Source organism: Opisthorchis viverrini, assembly GCF_000715545.1.
Source record: "Opisthorchis viverrini unplaced genomic scaffold opera_v5_27, whole genome shotgun sequence".
In the NCBI taxonomy this organism is placed as follows: domain Eukaryota; kingdom Metazoa; phylum Platyhelminthes; class Trematoda; order Opisthorchiida; family Opisthorchiidae; genus Opisthorchis; species Opisthorchis viverrini.
Window position 1 is genome coordinate 1615467 of NW_008751682.1, and position 22581 is coordinate 1638047.

General features: G+C 39.6%; 1 protein-coding gene across 1 annotated transcript; it reads left to right on the forward strand.

Annotated features, from left to right (window-relative positions):
* Positions 1–2997: 2997 nt before the first annotated feature.
* On the forward strand, positions 2998–22201 carry T265_12953 (hypothetical protein; the record flags this gene model as incomplete). Its single annotated transcript, XM_009166442.1, has 10 exons — positions 2998–3101; positions 4120–4200; positions 6964–7057; positions 8473–8580; positions 11517–11593; positions 12395–12490; positions 15846–16044; positions 18346–18409; positions 20071–20207; positions 22043–22201. Coding segments are annotated over 10 exons (1029 nt in total), but the record flags the coding sequence as incomplete, so codon positions are not given.
* Positions 22202–22581: the final 380 nt, after the last annotated feature.

Here is a 22581-nt window from a genome sequence, read left to right on the forward strand (position 1 = left end):
TAGGCATAAGGTCCGATAATCTTTTAGTGAGTCCCAAAGCTTGCATTATAGGTGCCGGACATTTCTAGACAAATCTTATAGCGCTTAGATATTCTTTTCCAAACAACCAAACAAGGACGGGTCACCTGAGGCGAACCGATCAATGAAAAATTCCGATGCCCTGCTTTAGTACTTGACACAATCATGAACCATCTAGCATCTAAGTAAGACTTTCCACGCCTGATGTTTCCGTCACGTTCGTAAGCCTTGAGTTGCCATTTATTCGAATCATCTTCCTATCAGAAATGCATCCTAGTTAAAAATGATAATTTAAACTATACACCATATTCTAACCATAATTTCTAACTTCACGTACAGGGTTGTAAAGTTCATACAGCCGACGGGTACATCGAGGCAGCCGTTGATGGAACTGGTCTGGCGGATGCCGATTTCCTGGTCATTTTAGAGGTACTCGCGGAAGACGAGTGCTCTGGTATACTCACAAAACCTGACTCTTGCTCAGCGGACTTTGTAACCGACAGGTAAATTTTGCACCGACCATATTCGGTTCGACATCAGACGTTTCAAGATTTTATTTTCAAAGCAATTGGTTAATCATCATAGTCGAATAAGCGGTTGTGCGCAATATCCACGTTTTTGGAACCACCGAAATGCATGATATTTAATGTCTAGCTTGGAGTTTCATTAGATCACGCGACGCTACAACCCCTGGTGGTCATCACATATAGTTTGATTGTATTTTTACTATTTAAAAAATTCTGTTAACGTTTCCTGCATATAATTGACTCAGTTGAACCTAAGAAAGGTATTTCAAGAAAAAATTTTCCAATCAAGCTTTACTCATCTGGATTAATGCACTACAAACTAAACTGTAAGCACAATGGTTGCTAACAATAAACTGTTATCAATTTCACAAAGCCAGTGTCACAAATCTGTGCCACAAAACAAGACATTGTTAGACTGTTAGATTCTTGCACACGATAATTCGCCTTACAGTGTCACCAGTAGTGCATTTACCTTATTAAGAATCAAAGCGCCAGAGTCTCTGTTATTTGTTTCGCAGTTCTCACATGCTCTGCACGAAGGCGACTATTTAATCACTCGTTTTTGTTTAACCTTTCCATAGAATCATATTTCGGTTGCGTTTGAAAAAAAACGGCATCTGGACTTTTGAGTTCAAGTGGCTTGTTAGAGGAGACACCATATGTGGGTGGGCTGTTTCAGCCACCATATATTTATGAACCTCATACCAGGGCTAGATTTCCGACATTGTATACAATAGTTAGGACCGCAGTCGTCTGTTAGAAATTACTTCAAGTAAGTTTTGGCTACAACCCATGTGACGCGGCATGTTACAACACCATGGGATATTCGAAACGTAAAACTGTCCTTTTTGTTTGGTAAATACAGTTCTACGCTATTTTGAATTAGTTATTTAAGTTTTAGGTTTCTAGTTTATTAGCGTAGGATCTGCAAGTAACTTATATTACCAAGCCGAAAATCAGCTCCAAATCTTACATTTGCATACTTTTTTCGTATTCATTGCAGACCTGTTGCAGGAGTTATCGCCGTCTGCCCTAGAATAATGTCCACTGCAGTCGAAATAACAACGAATATCCTTGTTCGTGATTTGGGCCACCTGTTGGTACGTGAATCCGTCTAAATTTCTTGCACGACTATGGCGATATTTGGGGCAAGATATCTGTTTCCGGCGTTGATTTGTAGTAAAACAACAATAAAGCGTTTCGCTAGCTAGGTGAAAAAACCTTGTGAATCGACTAGCGTCCTTTAGGCAAATACAAATGAACAACGGCGTTATCTTAAAATTTGGTTTTGGCAATCACTTTCAACTTCTTGGATCATGTGTTGGCTTAAATGCCGTTGATAGTGCACTGAGCATAGATTTCATGCTTGTCAGTTGAAGAGGTCTGTTGCCTACAGCAAAGAAGCAAACATTTACTTTGAAATTTGATTGCATTGCTTTATATCTGGTCATCATATCAAGGAAGTCAAGTGAATAGCATTTCTGTATATAATCGAAAGTGATATCATGGCACTTTTCATTTGAATGGATCGCATGAAGGTAACATGAGTTCCACCTTTCACCAACTGAAGACTTAGTTAAATATTGGCTTTACTCTGTGACACCATAGGTAATAAAACAGCTTTCTGAGTGTTCGTTTCTTAGAAACTGTCTAGGGCGATGTGGTCATACCGCACAAACGTTTGACTTCATTGGAATATTTGCGAATGTGCACAAGGCAACAAAAGTTCTATGGTTGCAGAAAAACCAAAGAATAAAAAAATGAAGTGCACGGTTTAACTAGAATTTGGAAGACTCATCATGATATTTCAAGGGAGAAGAACATATGTCACACTGAACCCGCTGGCTATGGGCACAAGATACCGTAGGCCCTACGGAAAATATAAACAGAATAGCGCCGCAAATTTCTGGTAATTTGAATTTATTTTGGGATTTCCAATCGCATTTCCTCGGGTGGATGAACTCCGCGTCCTCGGCAAAGCTTCAGAGTACCGTACAGCCAATTTACCCTAATTGAAAATCGTGGGAAATGTGCGTTTTATGAACCACGGAGGATTTCAAACCCGCATAGTCCAGGCTATTGGTGAAAACACCTAATCGTCTGACCGTAAGCGGCTGATTAACTTGCGTTCATTACACTGCAGTCGGTTAATCTATATCACCAGGTCTTATCTGTTGACTAGCTTCTCTAGGATGCAGTTTTTAGATGAAAACTTCATTGAAAATTGTGTGCGGCGAAAATGGAGCGACGTTTCTGTGACCAAAAGGATCTTGTACCAGATGGGCATTTTTGCTGGAATTTCGGTGTAATCTGCATTTACGGTCCTCATGGAAGCATGATTGTCGAAAATGTTTGGGTGTAAGATTGCTTGACATGTACCGCTATAATCTAGCGGGACAAAACTGAACTGGCTGCCGACTGTGCGAACCAAATCAATTATATTTTTTTCAAGGGAATCGAATCGGAACGATTTAGGTTCTTTCGTGATCAAAATGGAGCTCCTCGAACGAGAAGAATACCAAAGAGTAACCTGCAGGCAACAATGTCCGAAGAAAAGTGAGTCATTTTAAGTTGCTGAATTCAAGGTTTCATTACTTGAATTTCGTATGTATTCTGAAATGAGTCGAATAGTTGTAGAATTGTGCCTTTATGCTGGCAAGCATATTTCCGCTGTCGACCACTATAGGGGTGTCAACGGTGTCATTTGGAGAGCAAGCTTATTTTAATGCGCCCCTTGCGCTTTACGTGTTTGAATAAGTAGATATTTTCCTTTTAATGGGATATTTTGAACACTGGCCCATCATTAGAACTTTGCGAATAGCAGCTTATCTCCAAGCAAAATTTTCCGCCTGCTTAAAAACTATGAAGTTGGTTAAAACAACTGGAGACTCGATTGGCGTTAGGTGCGACTTTCAAGACTGTTAGCGGCTAAAGTTCAAAATCACTTTGGAATTATAAGCTTGGTTCGAATATCTCACTAATCAAGTCATTGAGGGTAGCAAAAAAGCGATGCTAAGCCCACTAAGACAGAGGATGTTCAGAGCAAAGCTATCGTGGTGTTCAGATAGCGCTCTTGTCTAAATTATGCGAACTAGCACCGAATAGCAAGTAGGTTCGATGAAATCTAAGTCAGTTCAATTCGGCGACAATGTTGATTGCCATGCCACCGTAATAAGGAAATTATGTCATGCAAAAAATCTCTACATGTCCGTTTATTTCCTGTGCCTTTCATCGACCTCAGTGTCTTGCTTGCGGCATTAAGTTTGACCCTGCACAAACGTGTTCAGTGTTACCAAACCAGGCGCTTGTCACAAGTGGTCGAATCTCAGTTGACGAAAGAATTCAATTCGAATACCGCACTTTCATAAGCTTTTGTACGTATATGAGTATATGTGTGCACATTTATATGCACACGTGTGTACGTAGGAGTACTAGAAATTGCTTATGTATGGTGTGTGTGTGTGTATGTGCACGTTTATGAGTCAGGATCGTCTTCTTAGGGCGGTTCACTTGATATATATTATGGGGAGCTCTGAGTATACACGATACATGAATCACAGTTGCAAACCTTTAGGTTCTTTCGTGATCAAAATGGAGCTCCTCGAACGAGAAGAATACCAAAGAGTAACCTGCAGGCAACAATGTCCGAAGAAAAGTGAGTCATTTTAAGTTGCTGAATTCAAGGTTTCATTACTTGAATTTCGTATGTATTCTGAAATGAGTCGAATAGTTGTAGAATTGTGCCTTTATGCTGGCAAGCATATTTCCGCTGTCGACCACTATAGGGGTGTCAACGGTGTCATTTGGAGAGCAAGCTTATTTTAATGCGCCCCTTGCGCTTTACGTGTTTGAATAAGTAGATATTTTCCTTTTAATGGGATATTTTGAACACTGGCCCATCATTAGAACTTTGCGAATAGCAGCTTATCTCCAAGCAAAATTTTCCGCCTGCTTAAAAACTATGAAGTTGGTTAAAACAACTGGAGACTCGATTGGCGTTAGGTGCGACTTTCAAGACTGTTAGCGGCTAAAGTTCAAAATCACTTTGGAATTATAAGCTTGGTTCGAATATCTCACTAATCAAGTCATTGAGGGTAGCAAAAAAGCGATGCTAAGCCCACTAAGACAGAGGATGTTCAGAGCAAAGCTATCGTGGTGTTCAGATAGCGCTCTTGTCTAAATTATGCGAACTAGCACCGAATAGCAAGTAGGTTCGATGAAATCTAAGTCAGTTCAATTCGGCGACAATGTTGATTGCCATGCCACCGTAATAAGGAAATTATGTCATGCAAAAAATCTCTACATGTCCGTTTATTTCCTGTGCCTTTCATCGACCTCAGTGTCTTGCTTGCGGCATTAAGTTTGACCCTGCACAAACGTGTTCAGTGTTACCAAACCAGGCGCTTGTCACAAGTGGTCGAATCTCAGTTGACGAAAGAATTCAATTCGAATACCGCACTTTCATAAGCTTTTGTACGTATATGAGTATATGTGTGCACATTTATATGCACACGTGTGTACGTAGGAGTACTAGAAATTGCTTATGTATGGTGTGTGTGTGTGTATGTGCACGTTTATGAGTCAGGATCGTCTTCTTAGGGCGGTTCACTTGATATATATTATGGGGAGCTCTGAGTATACACGATACATGAATCACAGTTGCAAACCATATTATTCAGGAGATAATGGATGAAAAATTCTGAGTATACCAACGGATGGTAAGCAAATCCAGCTAATAAAGGCAGGGTTTTTTCAATTAAGCGGTGAGCGTAACGCCATATTGGCACAAGAACGAATTCTACAATTGACTGTCAGATCTGATTACATCCACACCTGTAACCAACTCACCAATGACTCCAAGGAGTGAAAAACTTGCCAAAATACTGTGAATCCGTTTAGAGATGGACCAAAGAGGAAAAAAGGGCGAAAAGCTATTGAGGACACTTGCAACACCAGAACTCCAAATAGCAAACACAATGTGGGGTAGAAATCTTGTCACTTGGACAAGTTCAAAGAGTAGAAATGGAAATCTAATTGCTCATTTGGTTTGCGCCAGAAGCATTCTTGTAGTTCAATTTTTACAAAAGCGTTGCTTGCAGCTGATCGCAGTACAAATCCTAATTTATTGCGCATTGTACTACCTGTCACATTCAAAGTGAAAATTCATACACAGTGGATATGAGAGAGCTGTAAACCCAAAATTAACAGTGAAGTTTCCAATCCTCTACTACAGGGGTCGGTAGGTAACAAAGCCCTACGCAGACTCAAATGCAGTGGTTGTGGATAGAAAAACCTTTAGGCATACAGAGGAATCAAAGAAAGAACGGGGTGACGTTAATTTTATGAGAATGTCAGAAATGTTAGATACCATCACAGATGTCATGATTGTGATTGAAATATTTTAGACGCTAGCTTGTGTGGAGCAAACAGACCCACATGAACTCTAACTCAGCAACATTCTAGCAAACTGGGAATATCGATTTACTCACAACCAAGGCCTCCAGACGCTGCAAAACAAGCTTCTTTGCTTGTTGTGCACAAGTTGGTGAACAAATCTAGTCGCAAGTTTCAAAAATATAGCAGCGGTTTCTATGTGAAAAGAGAAATCAAGTCGATAAAAGACGGACAACTACCAAAGAACGGAACCATAAGTACGGCGAGCAGGGACACAGATTGCATTCTCCTAAACTGATTAGTCAAAGTTGTTTCAGATACCAGCCACCTTACTTTTAAAGTTGTCACATTATTACTTGCGTTATTACTTGCAAGCACCATGATGACGAATTGACGGTTATTGCGCGTCTTTAATTGTTAACCATGGCACCAGCTTGCATAATTGTTTTTTGCACTGTCTGTATATATGTGCGATATATGAGTTACCAAATTCAGACAACTGCTCCAGATAACTTTAACTCATAGAGTTACCAGAGTTTGTCCAAATTTACAGTGATAACACAGATCGATCGAATAAAAGCGCTTCGGTTGGTAGGTTCGAGGTAACATTGAAGAAACGGATCTCAAGGGAAGAACCTTGCGGAGACACCGATTTCGAAACCTTCCAAAGAACTGGTTCGCAAAATGCACTTGTCAAAAAATCACCAAAAAACTGAGTACAATGATAGTGGAATATCACACTAGATCCTATCATTCGCAAAAGCCTTTATTGTCCGTTTGTGAATATTAGGCCATTTCATTGACGATGCCACTTTGGATTTGCATGGAGTTGAACGACAATGATATTATATCATATATCATCTTATAATTACTCGGTGGTTTTGAATACAGCATCCATTCAGATTCATGCTTTGATGACTACATAGACAAAAATATATTATGGAGCAGACCTATTAATATATCTCGCTAATCGGTGAGACGGATACTTATTTACGTCTACAATGGTCAAACCATTGTTTTTCAGTCCCGAATCCTTTATTATGCAAGCTTTGAATCCAGACTTACCGGCTGACTTGCCTTTGAAAACCAAGGGAATAATTACGCTGCCTACTGTGAAAGTGAGTTGAAAATTGAGTTAATTTGTTATAGGCCAAAACCTAAAGGCATTTGTGAGTGACGGCGTATTTAGAAACCGGCTGAAAGTACCGATATTCATTAGCTATTGGCCAATACTTGTAGTCCATTTCAAGTCACCTTCCATGGGAATATTAATTGATTACTCAACACACCATCTGTAAAAGCAGTATTTTGCTGTTTATAGTGTAGTTGAAAAACTCCACCACACTTCAAGTTGCATTAAAATACATAAAATTAGCGCTGATTTACCTATTGGATCTGAAGAGAGAGATCATAAAATGTCAACAGGATTAAATAACCTGTGCAGGTAAAAAGCAGTGAAGTGTAAAGCCTGGACTGACTATTTTTCACCCCCTTAGTCAAACAACTAGCCAAGGGGTCGCGGGTTCGAGACTCTTCGGAGTTTCGTGGGATGCGCACTGCTGATGATTCCCAATGAGGATGAAACGGTGCTTCTCGGCTTTTCAGCATATACTGGGTTCACTTACAGGACGAAATCTTCACAAAAATTCCAAATCTCCTCACACTATCAACAACATATAGTAATAGCACAGTGGAAGAATAGACTTCACCCGATGAGTGAAACTTATATTTGAGAAGTCGTTGCTCGAGGGAGCCAGTCAAAACGGGGGACGCCTGATGTGGACCCCGTCATTGAGGAATGAGCGCCGCTATAACCAGCCTAAGTGCGAGTCGTCCGTTTAAGGGCATTTTTCGTGCTAAAGTTGTTGTAACAAGCTTTTCTCAAGAACGCTTTGGAGTGCTGTATCTTGAATGAGAGGACTATTGCGGAAAGCCGGAGGAACAATCCTCAGAAGTGTGTAGGAAAATCACTTCATTATAACCATCCAAGGTCCATTTATATTCGGCCGCCGCATTAAGCAGTTGTCGGCTTCCATAGAATATCCCGTTTCACGAACTAATCCGTTATTACTTGATATTGACTCAATGGGCAGTCTAGCATATTAAATACATACAAGAATTTTGTAGCGTTTGTAATATGGATCGGACGCATTGCATTTACAAATGAGATAGGGCGAACCAACATACGATGGGTTTAGTCAAATTTCCTTTCAGTCGTTTTTAACTGACAATAACGATTTTCTTATAACATTGTCGTTCTTTCAGCCTGTAAAGCAAATATGTAGTAGCTGTCAGACGCTCGTAATAAACTTGTTACAATAAACCCGATAAAGGAAAACTCCCACCCTTTTATGCGCTGTCACCAAAATCTCATAATGTGGCGTTCGTGAACCATGTAGAATCAAAATTCAAAAACATAGACATTATATTATAGGGTCTGGATAAGCGTTCTTATCACACAGCACCTAATAGTTGCTGGGGCGAACGGAAAACCACTATTTTTCGAATAACTGTCACAATATCTCTCTTTCAGGAAGTTGTGAAGCATGTATTCAAGGCCCCAAATGCAGTTGGTCTTCGAGTGGAAGCAGCAAGTATTTCGAAGCCATTTCAAATTCGATTTGATCCGAGTATTACGCAAGTTAGTTAACGCTAAAATTCACTACCCGTTGTTAGGTAAAATTAAGTGTGCAGTGCGTTTAATTTTCACTGAAAATGCTCACCGTTAATCGAACCTTTCAGGGGCAATCATATTCAGATGAAGGCCTGAAGGATCGTTGATTGCTAACTGCCCTGTCATCAGTGAAAGGATCTTTATCTGTTTCAAATGATCTGCGTATTAAACCCCTCGGCGCAGTACTGAAATCATAGGGATAGGCAAACAGGATTTTTTATTTTATGTTGCCGAAGTGCGGTTGGGTAATATGTGAATATTTCATAAGAAAAACTACCACTTTAGGCTATTCGATTCACCAGAAGCCGCATTCTCAATAGATGTATGTCAACTGTGATACCACTAGGTATGATCTAAGAGAGAATAATACAAAGCGCTGGTGTATTAAAAGGGTTGCATTTAAGTGAATTATTATTGTAGACTGATGAAGCTTGCACGTATTTTGGATTTGATAGAAGATTAGAAGACAAATCCCCAGGTCAATCGGGCTTATCGAGGGACTCATGCACATTGCACAGACATACTTGCAAGCATTTTCATTAGTTAATTTTTGAAAACGTGTCTCCGTGAATACGCGTTTGTTGAATGACAGGTGAGTACACTCAAGTATATTTTTGAATGTCCGAAGTATCCCATCATGAGGATTCCCTTTACTTTTTGTATGCAGACGCCTCAGCTTTGGAATGGATTCATACTTCGCACGGTGACGAGAAATGTTTGTCTGGAAAGAGGAGTACCATTGAAATTAACGTAGTGGTCATCCTGTTTAGCTCATACGAACGGAAAAGTCTATGATAGTTAATGTGGTCTTGTATGCTTTACGTAAAGTCTGGTACAACCGTGGGCAGTCTGATGTCAGCGGAACCCATGGTGTGCGTGCTTGCTTACACACTCTAATGTGAGATAAGACGAAAATACTCTGAACTGCCCGCAGTGATACACAAGGTCAATATGGAACAGTACATCAGCTGATATGCAAGAGTAGCATCCGCTCCTCAGAGAACCATATCACCAATATTTAAATTGATCCAAGTGAAATCGCAGTTGTCTACAACCATTGACTAGCGTCAGCGACCTATACTTTGTCGTAAAAAAACGACATAGGCAGCTGACGAGGTTCAGTTTATCCGTGAATGGAAGCAAAGGAAGCCAAAGTTAGATAGTTTTAAAACCGATATCTACAAGTCAGAGGTCATGAGATTATGCGTCAGGCAATGTAACAGAAAAGGCAAAATCCTGAAATTCTATGCACTACCACCTTTTGCAGGCCCTCGAAATCCTGTTTGTTTATCTTCTACGCAACGTTCTGCTTTTCTCTGAGTTTCTAAGATACCCAGTTTGACACGTTTATTAGGTTCTTCAGAGCACCGAAATACTGTAATTTGCTTAGCTGGGAATATTCGTCTACCTCTTTCATTCGGAGCTCAAGATAGTTCATTGGTCATGACTATGGCTTACGGACCGTGGTTCGAACCCAGCCCCAGCATCTTGACTAGCCCTGTGCAGGTCTAGAACACCCAACAGTATCTCAGCCTTTAGGCCCGATTCAGGTAGCATGGTAGCTAGGCGCCGGGACGGTGTGACATACAAACGGTCATCGTCTTTTTCATCCTGGAAAGCCCACGACCAGCAAATGTAGATCAATTTAATCGGCAAGCATATAGGCGTTCCTCAAAAAGATCCGTCCTAGAAGCCATGACTATGTCGCATTTATGCATCTTATATCCTCCTTCTGTTCGGCCCGCGTTTTCCGATCACAGTAAGAGATGATACACTACTACTTTGGATTTTCAGCAAATACCCAGTTTTCTTTTTGGTATCCAGATGATATAAAGGTCAGGTTCAATACGGAATTGGCACAGGGAGCACACCTATGGTAATGACGGTTATCACCTGTATAAGACTTAAAGTTTGGATACTTAAGGTTGACAAAGATCGAAAGTCCTCAGAACACCCATACGATGAACAAGAGATCGCCGATTGTGCCTGTCCACAAGAGTGCATTCTCGTTCATGCCATGTATACTTTCGTCTTCCTGTTGGTGTCTATTCCAACAGCCTATTTATATACATTTATATACATTTTCTGAACACTTTTTCTCTTGATAGGGATTGTCAAACTGACCACTAAAATGACCCTTTCCTGGTATAAGGGCCCAAGATCGCGAAAAAATCAGTCATCTGACCAACGTGATATTTTAATATTCAGTGATTCACCTGTTTCATTGAAGAGGTGTCTTATTCTAAAGTAAGATAGTATTCTGTTGCATCCTATTTAATGGGGCGCCAAAATGTTCCGAAGCAACATCTTTATTAGGTTTTTGTAAGTAGCAACAGAAATGCGAGAGCAAGTTGCTTTGATGAAGGAGGTTCAAATATAATTAGTCACGTGCTGTGTTAGGAGGATTTTTCGGAATTTGGTGCAACTGCATAGAAACCATATTTAACCAACAGTGGGCAGTTGGGGGGAAATTCTATTCAGTGTGACTTCTCTGCACTTTCGTCCAACATGATTCGATGATGGGACTATTTTTCTGGTGTCAGCTAGACTAGTCTATTTACTGTACGCGACTATCATCACTTTTCAGTGTGATCGACTGCTCCCAAAGTCTTAAGTACTGGTGTGGAATTCATTCACTACCTAATCAAGAACGCAAATTCATTGGGCTGCCCAAAGATACGAATGTTCCTTTGCTCACATCCTAGTAGATGCTTCGAGTTAAGGCATGATTTTTATCTATGGTAGACGTGGTGAGAACAATATTTACAATTAAACTTCAATAGGTGTAGGGTTAAACAGTCCGCAGTATTTTTTTACCTCGTAGCTGACTCGCAACTAAAGGTCTATGTTGTCCAATGGAATGCAACTCCACTAAACATCTTCTCTCATACTCTCCCATTTAGGATGATATCATGGCCACTGAACTGAATGACAAAAGCCGGATCTCCATGCTTTCGCTTGCCTTTATGTACGATACAGGGTAAGCCATATCTTTGGTATCAGAATGATTATTTGTGTGTCGTTTAAGCAAAAGCTGAGAAAATATCCATGAAGCTGCTTACTTAATGGCTTCGATACTCGTATGGTTTATTTACCATTTGCACAGTATAAGTTCAGAGTCTCTCGAGGCACGTATGTGCGAGACAATTGACGCGCACAATTGTGCCACTCAAACATTTAAAATATTTTTCTCAGCAGTTCAGAAAGGGATATCCTACATTTGCATATTAAAACGCGTTTTCTTTTGGGAGTTTCGTAAGTGAGTTTAACAGTTCTTAGTTGTGAACATGCTTGTAGGTCAACATGGTTTTTGTCAAACTGCAAGCAGCTGCCAATTAGCTTTGAACAATTAGGTTTACGTTTTATCACAATCGGCTTTTGACCAAGAGTGAGAATAAAGTGGGGAACTGATTTCCAGTTTTAAGAATCATTTTGAGATTGCACGGTTCTTAAATGTTTCAAACCAAGTCGAAATAAACTCTGTAAATCTGAATGGTTTCCTTGATTATGCAGCAAGCTTCCTGTTCAGCGTGCCCCTAATTGCGCCACTTTATTTCGAGGTTGACGCAGCACCCTCCGCAGTTTTGGCGATGTTTTCTAACGGAATAATTTTTTCTTTGTAAAACAGTTCTTGTCCGATGGCAAACTGGATTTCATGAGAAATTAAAAAAGATGTTTTTGCACAAGTCAACTCGCAGAAGTCTATTCATGCTCAAACATTTCCGATGTTTCATCAGTCCCATCATTTTACCCGGTGTGCTGGTCTAGGTTATCTCGTAAGTCCAGCAGGTGCCGAAAGAATAACTTGGGGTTACGCTGCCGGCGATGAATTCCTCTCAACTACGTGTGACGAATTTATGAAGCTCCAAAAAAAGGCGTGAGTTTGTGGAAGCTGTTTTATTCTGAGCAGAAATATATCAGATATCGATGCAGCACTTAAAACCACTTTCGAAGATATTGCGGGTGGAACGTGTTCTCTACACATTTTACGAATCAAGAGAACAATTAAAATGTTGCTGAAAGATTTATTCTACAACTTATAAAGTTTCATTTAATTTTAAGAATATTGGGGTATCTCATATGTCAGGAGAGACGGAAGACTGCTTGTCAGCTTAAAACAATAAACTGGAAGATCGAAACCTGCTCTTGTAAAAGAAATACCTGAATCCTTAACCAATGTTCTAGAAGTAGTATTGTTAACAAGTTTTGGATTTAAATTAGTCATAATTGCATTTTAGACGAGATTAAATTGGTTTCATCTTGAGTTTATCAAAAAAGAATGATTTTGCAGGTAAATGGGATCTACAATTAGCCAGAAGAAACTGATAATCTAGAGGAAACCGCTCATAGCTGTTTTTGCCAGCCTATTCCTAAAATCGAGGGAATGCATGCTAAGATCAACAACAAGGGTTGAATCGTCAAACGTCTTTTTCAGATCTGCTAACCTCGGAGTGTTAGTTGCATTACTTTTGAGTCCGGCAAAATCATAGTGGCCCGCTCAATTTGGTAAATTATACATTGACAATGTGTCATTTGATTCCGCACCTAAGGATTGTAATGGTGGTGAAAAATATGAACGGTCCAGAATAAACGTCACGCGTTGAATTCTAAAACTGGCAATTCACAGGTACTGGACTGTTTTTGGACCATATAAGTTTTAGTTGAGCGAGGAAGAAACAAAGATCCAGAACTCCAGCTAAGAGTTGGATGCGATGACTAAATCCATAGGGTGGTCGTTTACTTCCTTTGAGCTTGGCTGGCACATACATAGTTCAAGATCTGTCTATATTCTACACAGTTCAATCCACGGATTTCGCAATCAGATGTAATTTATGTTTTTTGAAGTTCCTGAAGGGAACTGAAGTGCATTCAAGTGCCAAATCAGCTCACAAAATTGAAGTTTATATTTGAGAAACGCCGAGTTTGTTAGTATCACATTAGTGATAGCATGATCCGGACGTTTAATGAGCTACACATGAGTCAACTATTTAAATTAGTGCTTCTGACAGTGAAAGACAATTTGAATTTTTGGTAAGCTTCCAGCCAAATGTGGTTGGTAAAAGGTGCCGTCGAGTACGGTACATGATTAGAAGCCCCCATCTTTACGTTAATATTCATATCTGTCAAGCGAGCTAAATTGTTCAATCTGGTTTTGTGACTACCGCAAGGCTGTTTGAAATATGCCCGATGGAAACAATTTACCGTCACTCTTTGTCTCTTACTGCCTACGTACTAGAGGATTTCGTTTATTTCATTAGATTGTAGCCACATTTGCTGGAACATTATCTGTATTCGATGGAGTGATGAGTGCATTTGAAATTAAATTGACGGGAAGCCCAGTTAAGTAACGAAACTTGTACAATCACGCCTTGAAATCAAAAAATCCTCAACGTAAAGAATCTTTCACCGTTAATTCCAAGTTTATACTCATTTCAAGGGTATAGACCAGGCTACCAGCTTAAACCTGTAGCCAGCTAGCTCTCGTAACAAGCGGTGACTTGGGAAAACGTTGTTTTCAACCCATTACTTGGAAGACGGATACAATTATTTCGTTATGCCATAAATCGTTCCTAAAAATTAGCCCACTAGCTGTCGTAAACAACACAATTGTGCCAATGAAATTTCTCGAAGAATGAATTTTATCATTCGGGTCTGACTTCTCCCTCAATGAACAAAATTTCAGATACTTAATTCCGATTACACACGACATCCAAATGCAAAAATGACTCAAGATTTCATAAGGGTTTAGCATTGTATACCTTCAGTGCATCTCCCTGTATCCGGTGTAGGGTCCTGCTGAAACGGGTCAAGTTGAAGACATCAAAATGTCTTATGGTCTGTAAAGTTTGTTTACCCCTTGTAGAATGCCGATTATTTTTATTTGGTTACATGATCCTGTAGTGGGAGGCTTAGGTGGGGTCTCGTTTACTATACACCATTTCACAATCTTTAAAGTTGTAATTTTCCACCATAGATGATGTGTTAAATCCCGGTCCTTACTGCAAATTGGCGTTTGCTACTTCGTCTTGGTCATCTTGGGTTTAATGAATTGTGCATGCGATTAACAGCGCCCGCCCATTGCGCAGATCTGGAAAGAACTAAATAACCCTGTTCAACTGTCTTACATATGACTAATTTTGAGGTGTCCTTACAACGTCACAACAGTGATGAAATCGTACGCAGACGCTTAGCTCCCGAAATTATTCGTAATAGATTTTTGCGTCACATGTTTATCTGGCCAGATAAGAATGGCAGCAAACCAGGATGAAGCCTACAAGCACCCTTTCACTGTTGTCATGTTTAGATATCAGTGAGTAACGCAGTCCATTTATCTATACAGCTATGCTGTACTAAATGCCGAAGTGTAGCCTCATTGTTGTGACAAAATATTTTTTCGTTTAATTGGTGTGAGAGGAGGACTCGAATGACAATTGAATGAATCCAAGGTATTTGATGCCCAATTAGTAAATGCCGAGCGTACAGGCTGCCTCGATTTTCATGTGGGTCGGTCTACGGGAGAACACAATTATGCGATTTTTTAGAAGAATGATGAAAGCGATCAAAGTCTGCAGACCACTGTACTTAGGACGGCCAGCAATCTCGTTGATGAAAATACTTGCAGCTGAAGTGCAGTTGCTCCAATTTGTCAATAACGTTCCCAGCAGTAGACACATACACTGATGTGCACGTTATATCATCACGGCGATAAAGCAATCTAAATATAGGTTAAAACAATAGATACTCCTGGTTAACAAGGCGATTAGGTGGCCGGATCTAGGTAAAAACAGACAAGGCAAAAGTGATATCGGCCGTTGTGTATTGGTGTGTGTTGGTCGTATGAGAATTCAGTTGGTTCGTCGCATCGTGGATACGCAGACCATTCCGGACATTGGTAAATTTTCGAAACCTTTTGAATACCGAATTCCCTAAGCCAATCTTATCGCTTAACATTCGTGTTCAAGAAGGCGCATCTCGTAATACAGTATGATTAATTCCTGAATGCTTGCTCAATTTGGCGATATTTGTAGCCCATCTGTAAACACTGTATAAAGGTCAACATTATAAGCAAAATTATTTGGCCTCCGACTTATCGCATTTTTTGCACTCTGAGGTACACTATCACGACAGATTTGGCCTGCGAGGTTTCCTGATTAGTGCGTATATTAGTAATACATTTCTGTACTTGGGTCAATCCAATACTCGCCTGAATATTTATACTATTCCAAATGCAGAGGTAAATCAATTGCACCATTTTGCGGCTGGGAGCAATACAACCTGCCATCTTGCCTGCCTGACCATAGTGGCTTCGGTCTGTGCGACATAAGGGGATCCACCGAAAGTAATTTTGAACCACCGGAGTTGAATGTACAACTCAAGTTGCGCACTTATTCTGGTCCAGAACATCCCGATAAACGCTGTCCAATCATCAAGGTAAGCATTTTTCCTGATGATAATTTTCGGGTTCAACAGAATTGATTTATGTTGCTGTCCATGCATCAAGCATTATAAGTGAACGAAACCAGGAGTCTTTAAAGTGCTGCCACTGCAAAAGGCAAGCAAATTTCATACAGCCGCAAAATCATGCGCGCCTGAGTGATCATACGTCTCATAGTAAATATAGCTAATATAGCTATGTAAACATGTATACATATGTACATATACATATGATGAAAATGGCTCATTGATCATCCGTTCCGGAACATGGTAAAATACTTATCTGCTATCTGAATGATATTTGGAGTTCTCGAATGCTTCACAAGTACGTCACTTATTACGGTAGCTTCAAGAAATGAGCAAGCAGGTTTATGACTCGGTGCTGAACTGACTGTCATAAGCCAATGCGACTTCATTTCAAATGGTCAGGGAAAAGAACATATAGTTAATTGAAAAAAGTTCAAAAAATAAAAAAAGAAGGCTGAGTCTGTAGATGAAATTATTTCCACTTTGCTGAAACTGCGGAATCCGAAAGGTCACACTTCTGTCTTTCCAGGAGAAGTTATTCACTGATGCGTTTTTTCACTGGAGAACTACTGGTTTATTTGAAAAGTGCCGTATATTATCTGCACTATTTTTGAAACACTAACGTATGTAACCGATTTACAGAGCCTCAATATGGGGGGCGCTATTTTACGGACCCATTCGATGTCCCATACATTAGTACTCTTCCATTTTTAAGTCTCAATTCTGCAATACCACAATGGGTTTCCAGCAGTGGTAAAACGCCAGCGTTTCTCTATCGACACAATGTACAGCAGCTTTGTGGGGCGATATTCAAATGAAAAAGCCATACAGTTTAAAATCTGGTAAAATTGCATGGGGGTATTGGTGAAACCCTTCGCACTTTATGAAACAATGTAAAAATGCAGGCCTACTAACTTGTTGCATTAGACAAATGCTTCCTGACATCTGAATATTTGATGAACTAAGGAGGCAAAAGGAATCCCAGATTCTGTGGCGCTTCATTACACCTTAGAAACGGCCTGAGTGAAATGACTGTATTATTCAACTTTCTCTGGTTGCGGACATTTGTCTGTGAGTACACCTGTAGTGTCTTCAATGGACACATGTACATATTTCGAGCCATGTGACAAAAAGAATATTAACAGTAAAATATTTTGAACTGTTTGCATAAATCCATTGGAAATCTGAAATTATATGAGACCTAAATAGGCTGATATTTCCCTTGTGCAGTTCCGTAGCAGCTGAATCTACAATTTCGAGCAACGCTCTCCAGGGGGTTAAAGCTAATTTTGTTTGGTGTTATGCTAGGACAACTTCACTGGGCTGAGTTTCTTGGAAAAATATGTTGCGTATAATGGAAGGTATTGATTGGAAGGCTCCCAAAGAACTGATACAGATGGATGTCTGCAATCTGGGACGGTAATTTATGGGGTGGGTTTTTTTTACGGATTCTTGATAAGAGAGCATTTTTGATTGAAAAATGGTAAATTTCCAGGTCTCACAAAAACACATGCAAAACACGCTGATTCGGTTTGAGATTCGGTATATAGCCTTATTCATGCTTTTTCCAAGAATACATAGATTACATATATACATTCATTACATATTTTTGAATCCGATGTTTCCAAGTTATGTTTGACAAGACTGCCGTTTATATCTGTCTAGTTTCTGGGGATTGGTTTTGACGTGAGGGAGTAGTTGTGATCAGATCTCAAAACTCTCTTAGTCGCAAAGTTCATCCAAACCTGCTGGGTCTCATCGAGCAAATCCGGATCCACTCAAATGCAAGACAATGTTCGAAGAAGCCTCAAGCCTATACTAGTGTGTGTGAGTGTCATCTAGTGCTAAACACAGCTATAATTTTGTCTTGTCAAATTTTTCCGAAGAATCAACAAACCACATTTTATGCGTGAGAGTAGATAGTCAGTACAATTTTCATACACGTGTGTCCCGTTTGGTGCACCCTCAAGGAAACTTATATTAGTGGAGAAATATTTGTAGGTTTTCTTGATAAAACACTTGAAGAGCAATGGCCCTGGCATATGAGCCTGAATGGTAGTTAGTTTCACGGCAAAATGCAGGGATTCAAGAGCAGCTACGGTTGTGATGGGGTGAATTAAAATTAAAGAAAACAACGATCACTGAAGTTTCTCCAAGCATACAGCCCGTTGCATTTTAGCCCTCCACTCTATTGAATGAAAACTGAATCAACTTCCGTCTAATTTTTCCAGTGTTCAAATAACCAAGCAATCTGTACACTGTATATTGTAGCGTTCGCCAGATATACGACTGGCAAACAGGTTGAGTGACCAATGCAAGCTACACACAAAGCAACGTAAGTTACTTTTTATATAATGGAATTCGTGAATCCTTTTGGTAGTAGTGACGAGATAAAGAGGTTTTTAAAACTATGTTAACTGTTGGTAAAAATAATGTTATCCAACCGATTTGGTTAAATCCTACTTAACGCAAAAACTGTTTCCTTCTTAGGAGCAAGCTTGAAGTTGCGGTATTTCCAACCGAACAGGTCTCCTAGAAAGAACGAATGTCTTAAAACTCCATCGAGAGCATTCAAACTTCGGACCCTTACAGCAAGTAGTTAAATTATAATTTATTCACTAAATGATTCCAATTCCGGAAAAAACGCACAGTGAAATAGTCAAGTCGAACTCGCCCGTATACCACAAAATCCCGTCAGGATAATTACGAAGGTTTCTTTGAAGTCGCTGGGTTAAATTCTTCCTATTATAGAAGTTGTAAATAATTAAATTATGGGCGCCTAACCTAAAAAAGTTGATGTACTGTTCGCATTAAAACTCAGTCATGTCAGGTTCTTCAAAATAGCACATTTTGAGTGAAGCAATACAATATCAGTATAACGCCAAGCAAAATAAAGGTTCTTTGACGAAATGAAATTGGTGGTTTTTGTGTTGAATTGCTCAAGCTGCTAGGCTGAATTTTTTTGTCGTCCGATCCAACTTAGTGCGATGTAATTAGTGACAATAAGTCAATAGTTATTAGGCTATATAACTGGAGGCCTCATGTTGCCCCAGCTGGATCAACCACGACACAATTATAAAACACAAAATCTCAAGAAGACAATCATGGTTTCGATATGAAGCAGAAATTCGATTTCTCCAATACATCAGGTTATCTAAATTATCTAACTTCTTTAACAAGAATTTTGGCTCATAAAATCTGCGGCATTTGCAACCTAAGCTGGCAATTCGGAAGCATCTCACCAGCACAGATACAATGCTGTCTACGGACAAACGGAGGTTGCTTATCAGCTACGTATTAAAAATTTCCGTCAAAATCTAACATTTCTACGACTAATTGTCTCGCTGGCTAGTTGGAATAACAAAAATAAGACGAAAATGTAGTAGTATCTCACTGGATTATTTTCCTCCTTAGCTTTTGGTTTGTTGAGCCCCCCAAACCCATAACAATATACCATTCAAACTATACAATAGCCAAGGCTGTTTCCGGATGCCCGCGAAGCAATTTTATCTAATTTTCAGTGAAGACTCAAAGTATATCTGATTCCAGTCCATTGATTGTTAACGCTTGTGTCAAAACTTTGAAAATTGATTGATAATCTTAGTGAATGCTAACGCGCTCGTGACTCAAAATATATCGAATGTATATATCTATATATATAATTGTAATAAGTATGTACAATTTAATATGTAATATCATACATGTAATATGCATACCATATATGTGAACTCAAATATATGTGGATTTGAAAATTCAATGCAATTTAATTCATACTTTGAAGAGGCTAAGTGATTCAGAAAATCAAAATCAAACCACTTGGTATTAATTTTAAAAGGCGAACTAAATAGTGCCTTTTGCTAAAACGACCAGGAACATTGAAGCGAACCTGGAAGAAATGGATGTCAAATGTCAAAAGTTGACGTCCACACAGCGTTCAAGTTTGCTGTTTGTTGAGGACCCAATTTAAATACATCATTGTTGTTGTCCTTATCACAGATCCACAAGAAAATTATGCACTTGAATACTTTGGCAGTTCCTCTATTTGTGTGGACCACAATCGGCAGGCCCCGTTAATTTTCTCTAAAGGGGTGGAGTCTATATCACTGGACCTGTACGGTGCATCTTGCCACTACGTAAGTAACGCTGAGCGTCTGATAAGCTTGACATACTGCTGTAGAATGAATGAAAGCAAGATTATTTTGGGATTATTTATTTCGAGTAAACTTATTGAGTACCGACTTGATGTGGGGGATTTTCAGTTATCCGCTGAGCTAAAAGACATGTAAATTACTGCACAAAATGACCCATAGCGAGGCTTGGGAACGAATCTGTGCAAAACTTTGAAGATTTGGGAACTCCGTTGCTGGCGCTAAATACACCGGTGAAAACTCTAACTGAGGCCATTACCAGCACACGTTACTCACTGTCTACGCATTAGGGTGTGGACAATGACACATTGGCGTTATTTATTCATCATTCTACCAAAACATCAATGTATCAGCCAATTTCTGGCGGTATCCATTGACAATAAGGTTAATAGCAAAAGCCAGGGTGAGTTTACCCCTGAGTAACCATGTACACGTCTTTCACAATTAAAGGTTGAGTAAAGAAATTGCATCAGCGGACTTTTAATTCTTGGGTTACTATACATTTTAAATGAATATCTCGGAAATAAATTTTCTAGCAATATCTTTGGCTACTACAGGTTTTCAGTTCAATGCCAACTCAATGAAAGTCCCTAAAGTCCACGCTGCAAGTTTTTCACGGACAACAAAGTACCTTGATGGAGTAAGCAAGACAGAACTTGCTAAACGATGAATGCCTTAGTTTCCAGTGGTCAGTTTAATCACGTCGCCAAAGGATATGTTGACATAAATCCCATAAAGTGTAAGAAAAATTCCACTATAAAGTCAAAATTGTTCGCTCAAATCCACTTTGAAAGGAACCTTGCTGTATTTTAGGCAAGCGTATTGTAAAAGTTGGCTGTTCTGTTACAATCATGACATGAACAATTATTCTTGAGATTGAAATGATTTCTCATCCACTGAACATTGCTATGCACATAGAGGTACCTCTTAAACGTTTTTCCTCTTACTGAATACTTAATTATGACCCTTCTGGTAGGCATAGCAAATCCTTTTTACGGGGGATTTTGAAACGTTATAGGAACGACAAACGTGCCCAATAATCTTTTTCGATATCACACAAACTTTTCACAAACTACAAACGTAACGATGATTGATCAGTTAATTTTGAATATGTTTAGAGAAATAAAAGCAATGTGGGTGTCAGTTGTGTTCTGTCTGTTTCGATGAATTCAATAACGTTCCAAGCTTTTTCTGCTGACAGTGACGCATTTGCTGGTTAAGATCGGGACCGTTGGTCGACTTATCTAGAGGGACAATCTTCACTGAAGTAGCATGGACAGTCAGTACAGTCAACTACAATATCGTAAAATGTGTTGTTAAGGGACTATTGCGAATCCAAAAGCTGGCTAATTTATGTGCTAGTATCCGTGAGGGGATTGTGGAGGACCACCATGAAATGGCCTCAGTAACACCAAACGCAACACTTATGCATTCTTTGAAATCTCCCAGTATACATGCTGTTTATTTAACTTGTATTTAGACACATTATGTTATTACCAGGACGCAACACGACTGAAGGCAATACAGAACCTAATGAAATTTAGTTTCCTAAGAAATTTTCGATCAAACTCGAGGACGTTTATAGCCTGAAATGAAAATTGGACATTTCGTAGTGGAAGTGCGCTCGTAAATGAGTGTTCCACCTCATGGGCAGCCAAAATGACACTTAACGTCAACTCATTTGATTTCAAGTTACTCTAAAAGGTGGAAGCTGCGACAATCTGCTAACGTTTCACTTCTGGTAGTGGTTGTGGTTTTCATTCAGCAGAATTTTAAGCAGAGACAGTTTGGAACTAATAAACGTAAATGTTTCCTTGCAGCATGTCTGCGAGCCAATGTTCGGGCTTCGTATCCATTTTGGAAACAAATTTGTTTACTGCCCACTTGAAGGAGGACCTATCATGGTAGAGGTAAACCACGGGAAAATTGGAAATCTAAGGGGGTCTATCAACTGTCCTCCGTGCCCCAAGGTATGCTCGGTGAGTCATTCATTGTGCCCTGACATTTGCGACAGTCCGGTTGCTAGTTATGTTCTGCAGGCAACCTTAAACTTTATCATTTATATTCATTGCTACATTGAGGAAGGGGACAATCAGGTGAGATATAGACAGATATAGATTTCAGGTGATAAATTCACAGTTGATGACTAGGATGAGCATCACGCTGTTACTTTCATCAATATTCTCATAATAATCACCCGACGAAATACAGTTTGCTTGGGCGTGCTGTTTGTGTGATAACACTCCGTTACCTATTTTGCATTACTCTGTTGTTTATGGGATGCTCCCGCGTTAGCTTGGCATAATGACGCATGCGCCTATGCTTGATAGGACCCAAAATCAACGAGGATATCTCTAAA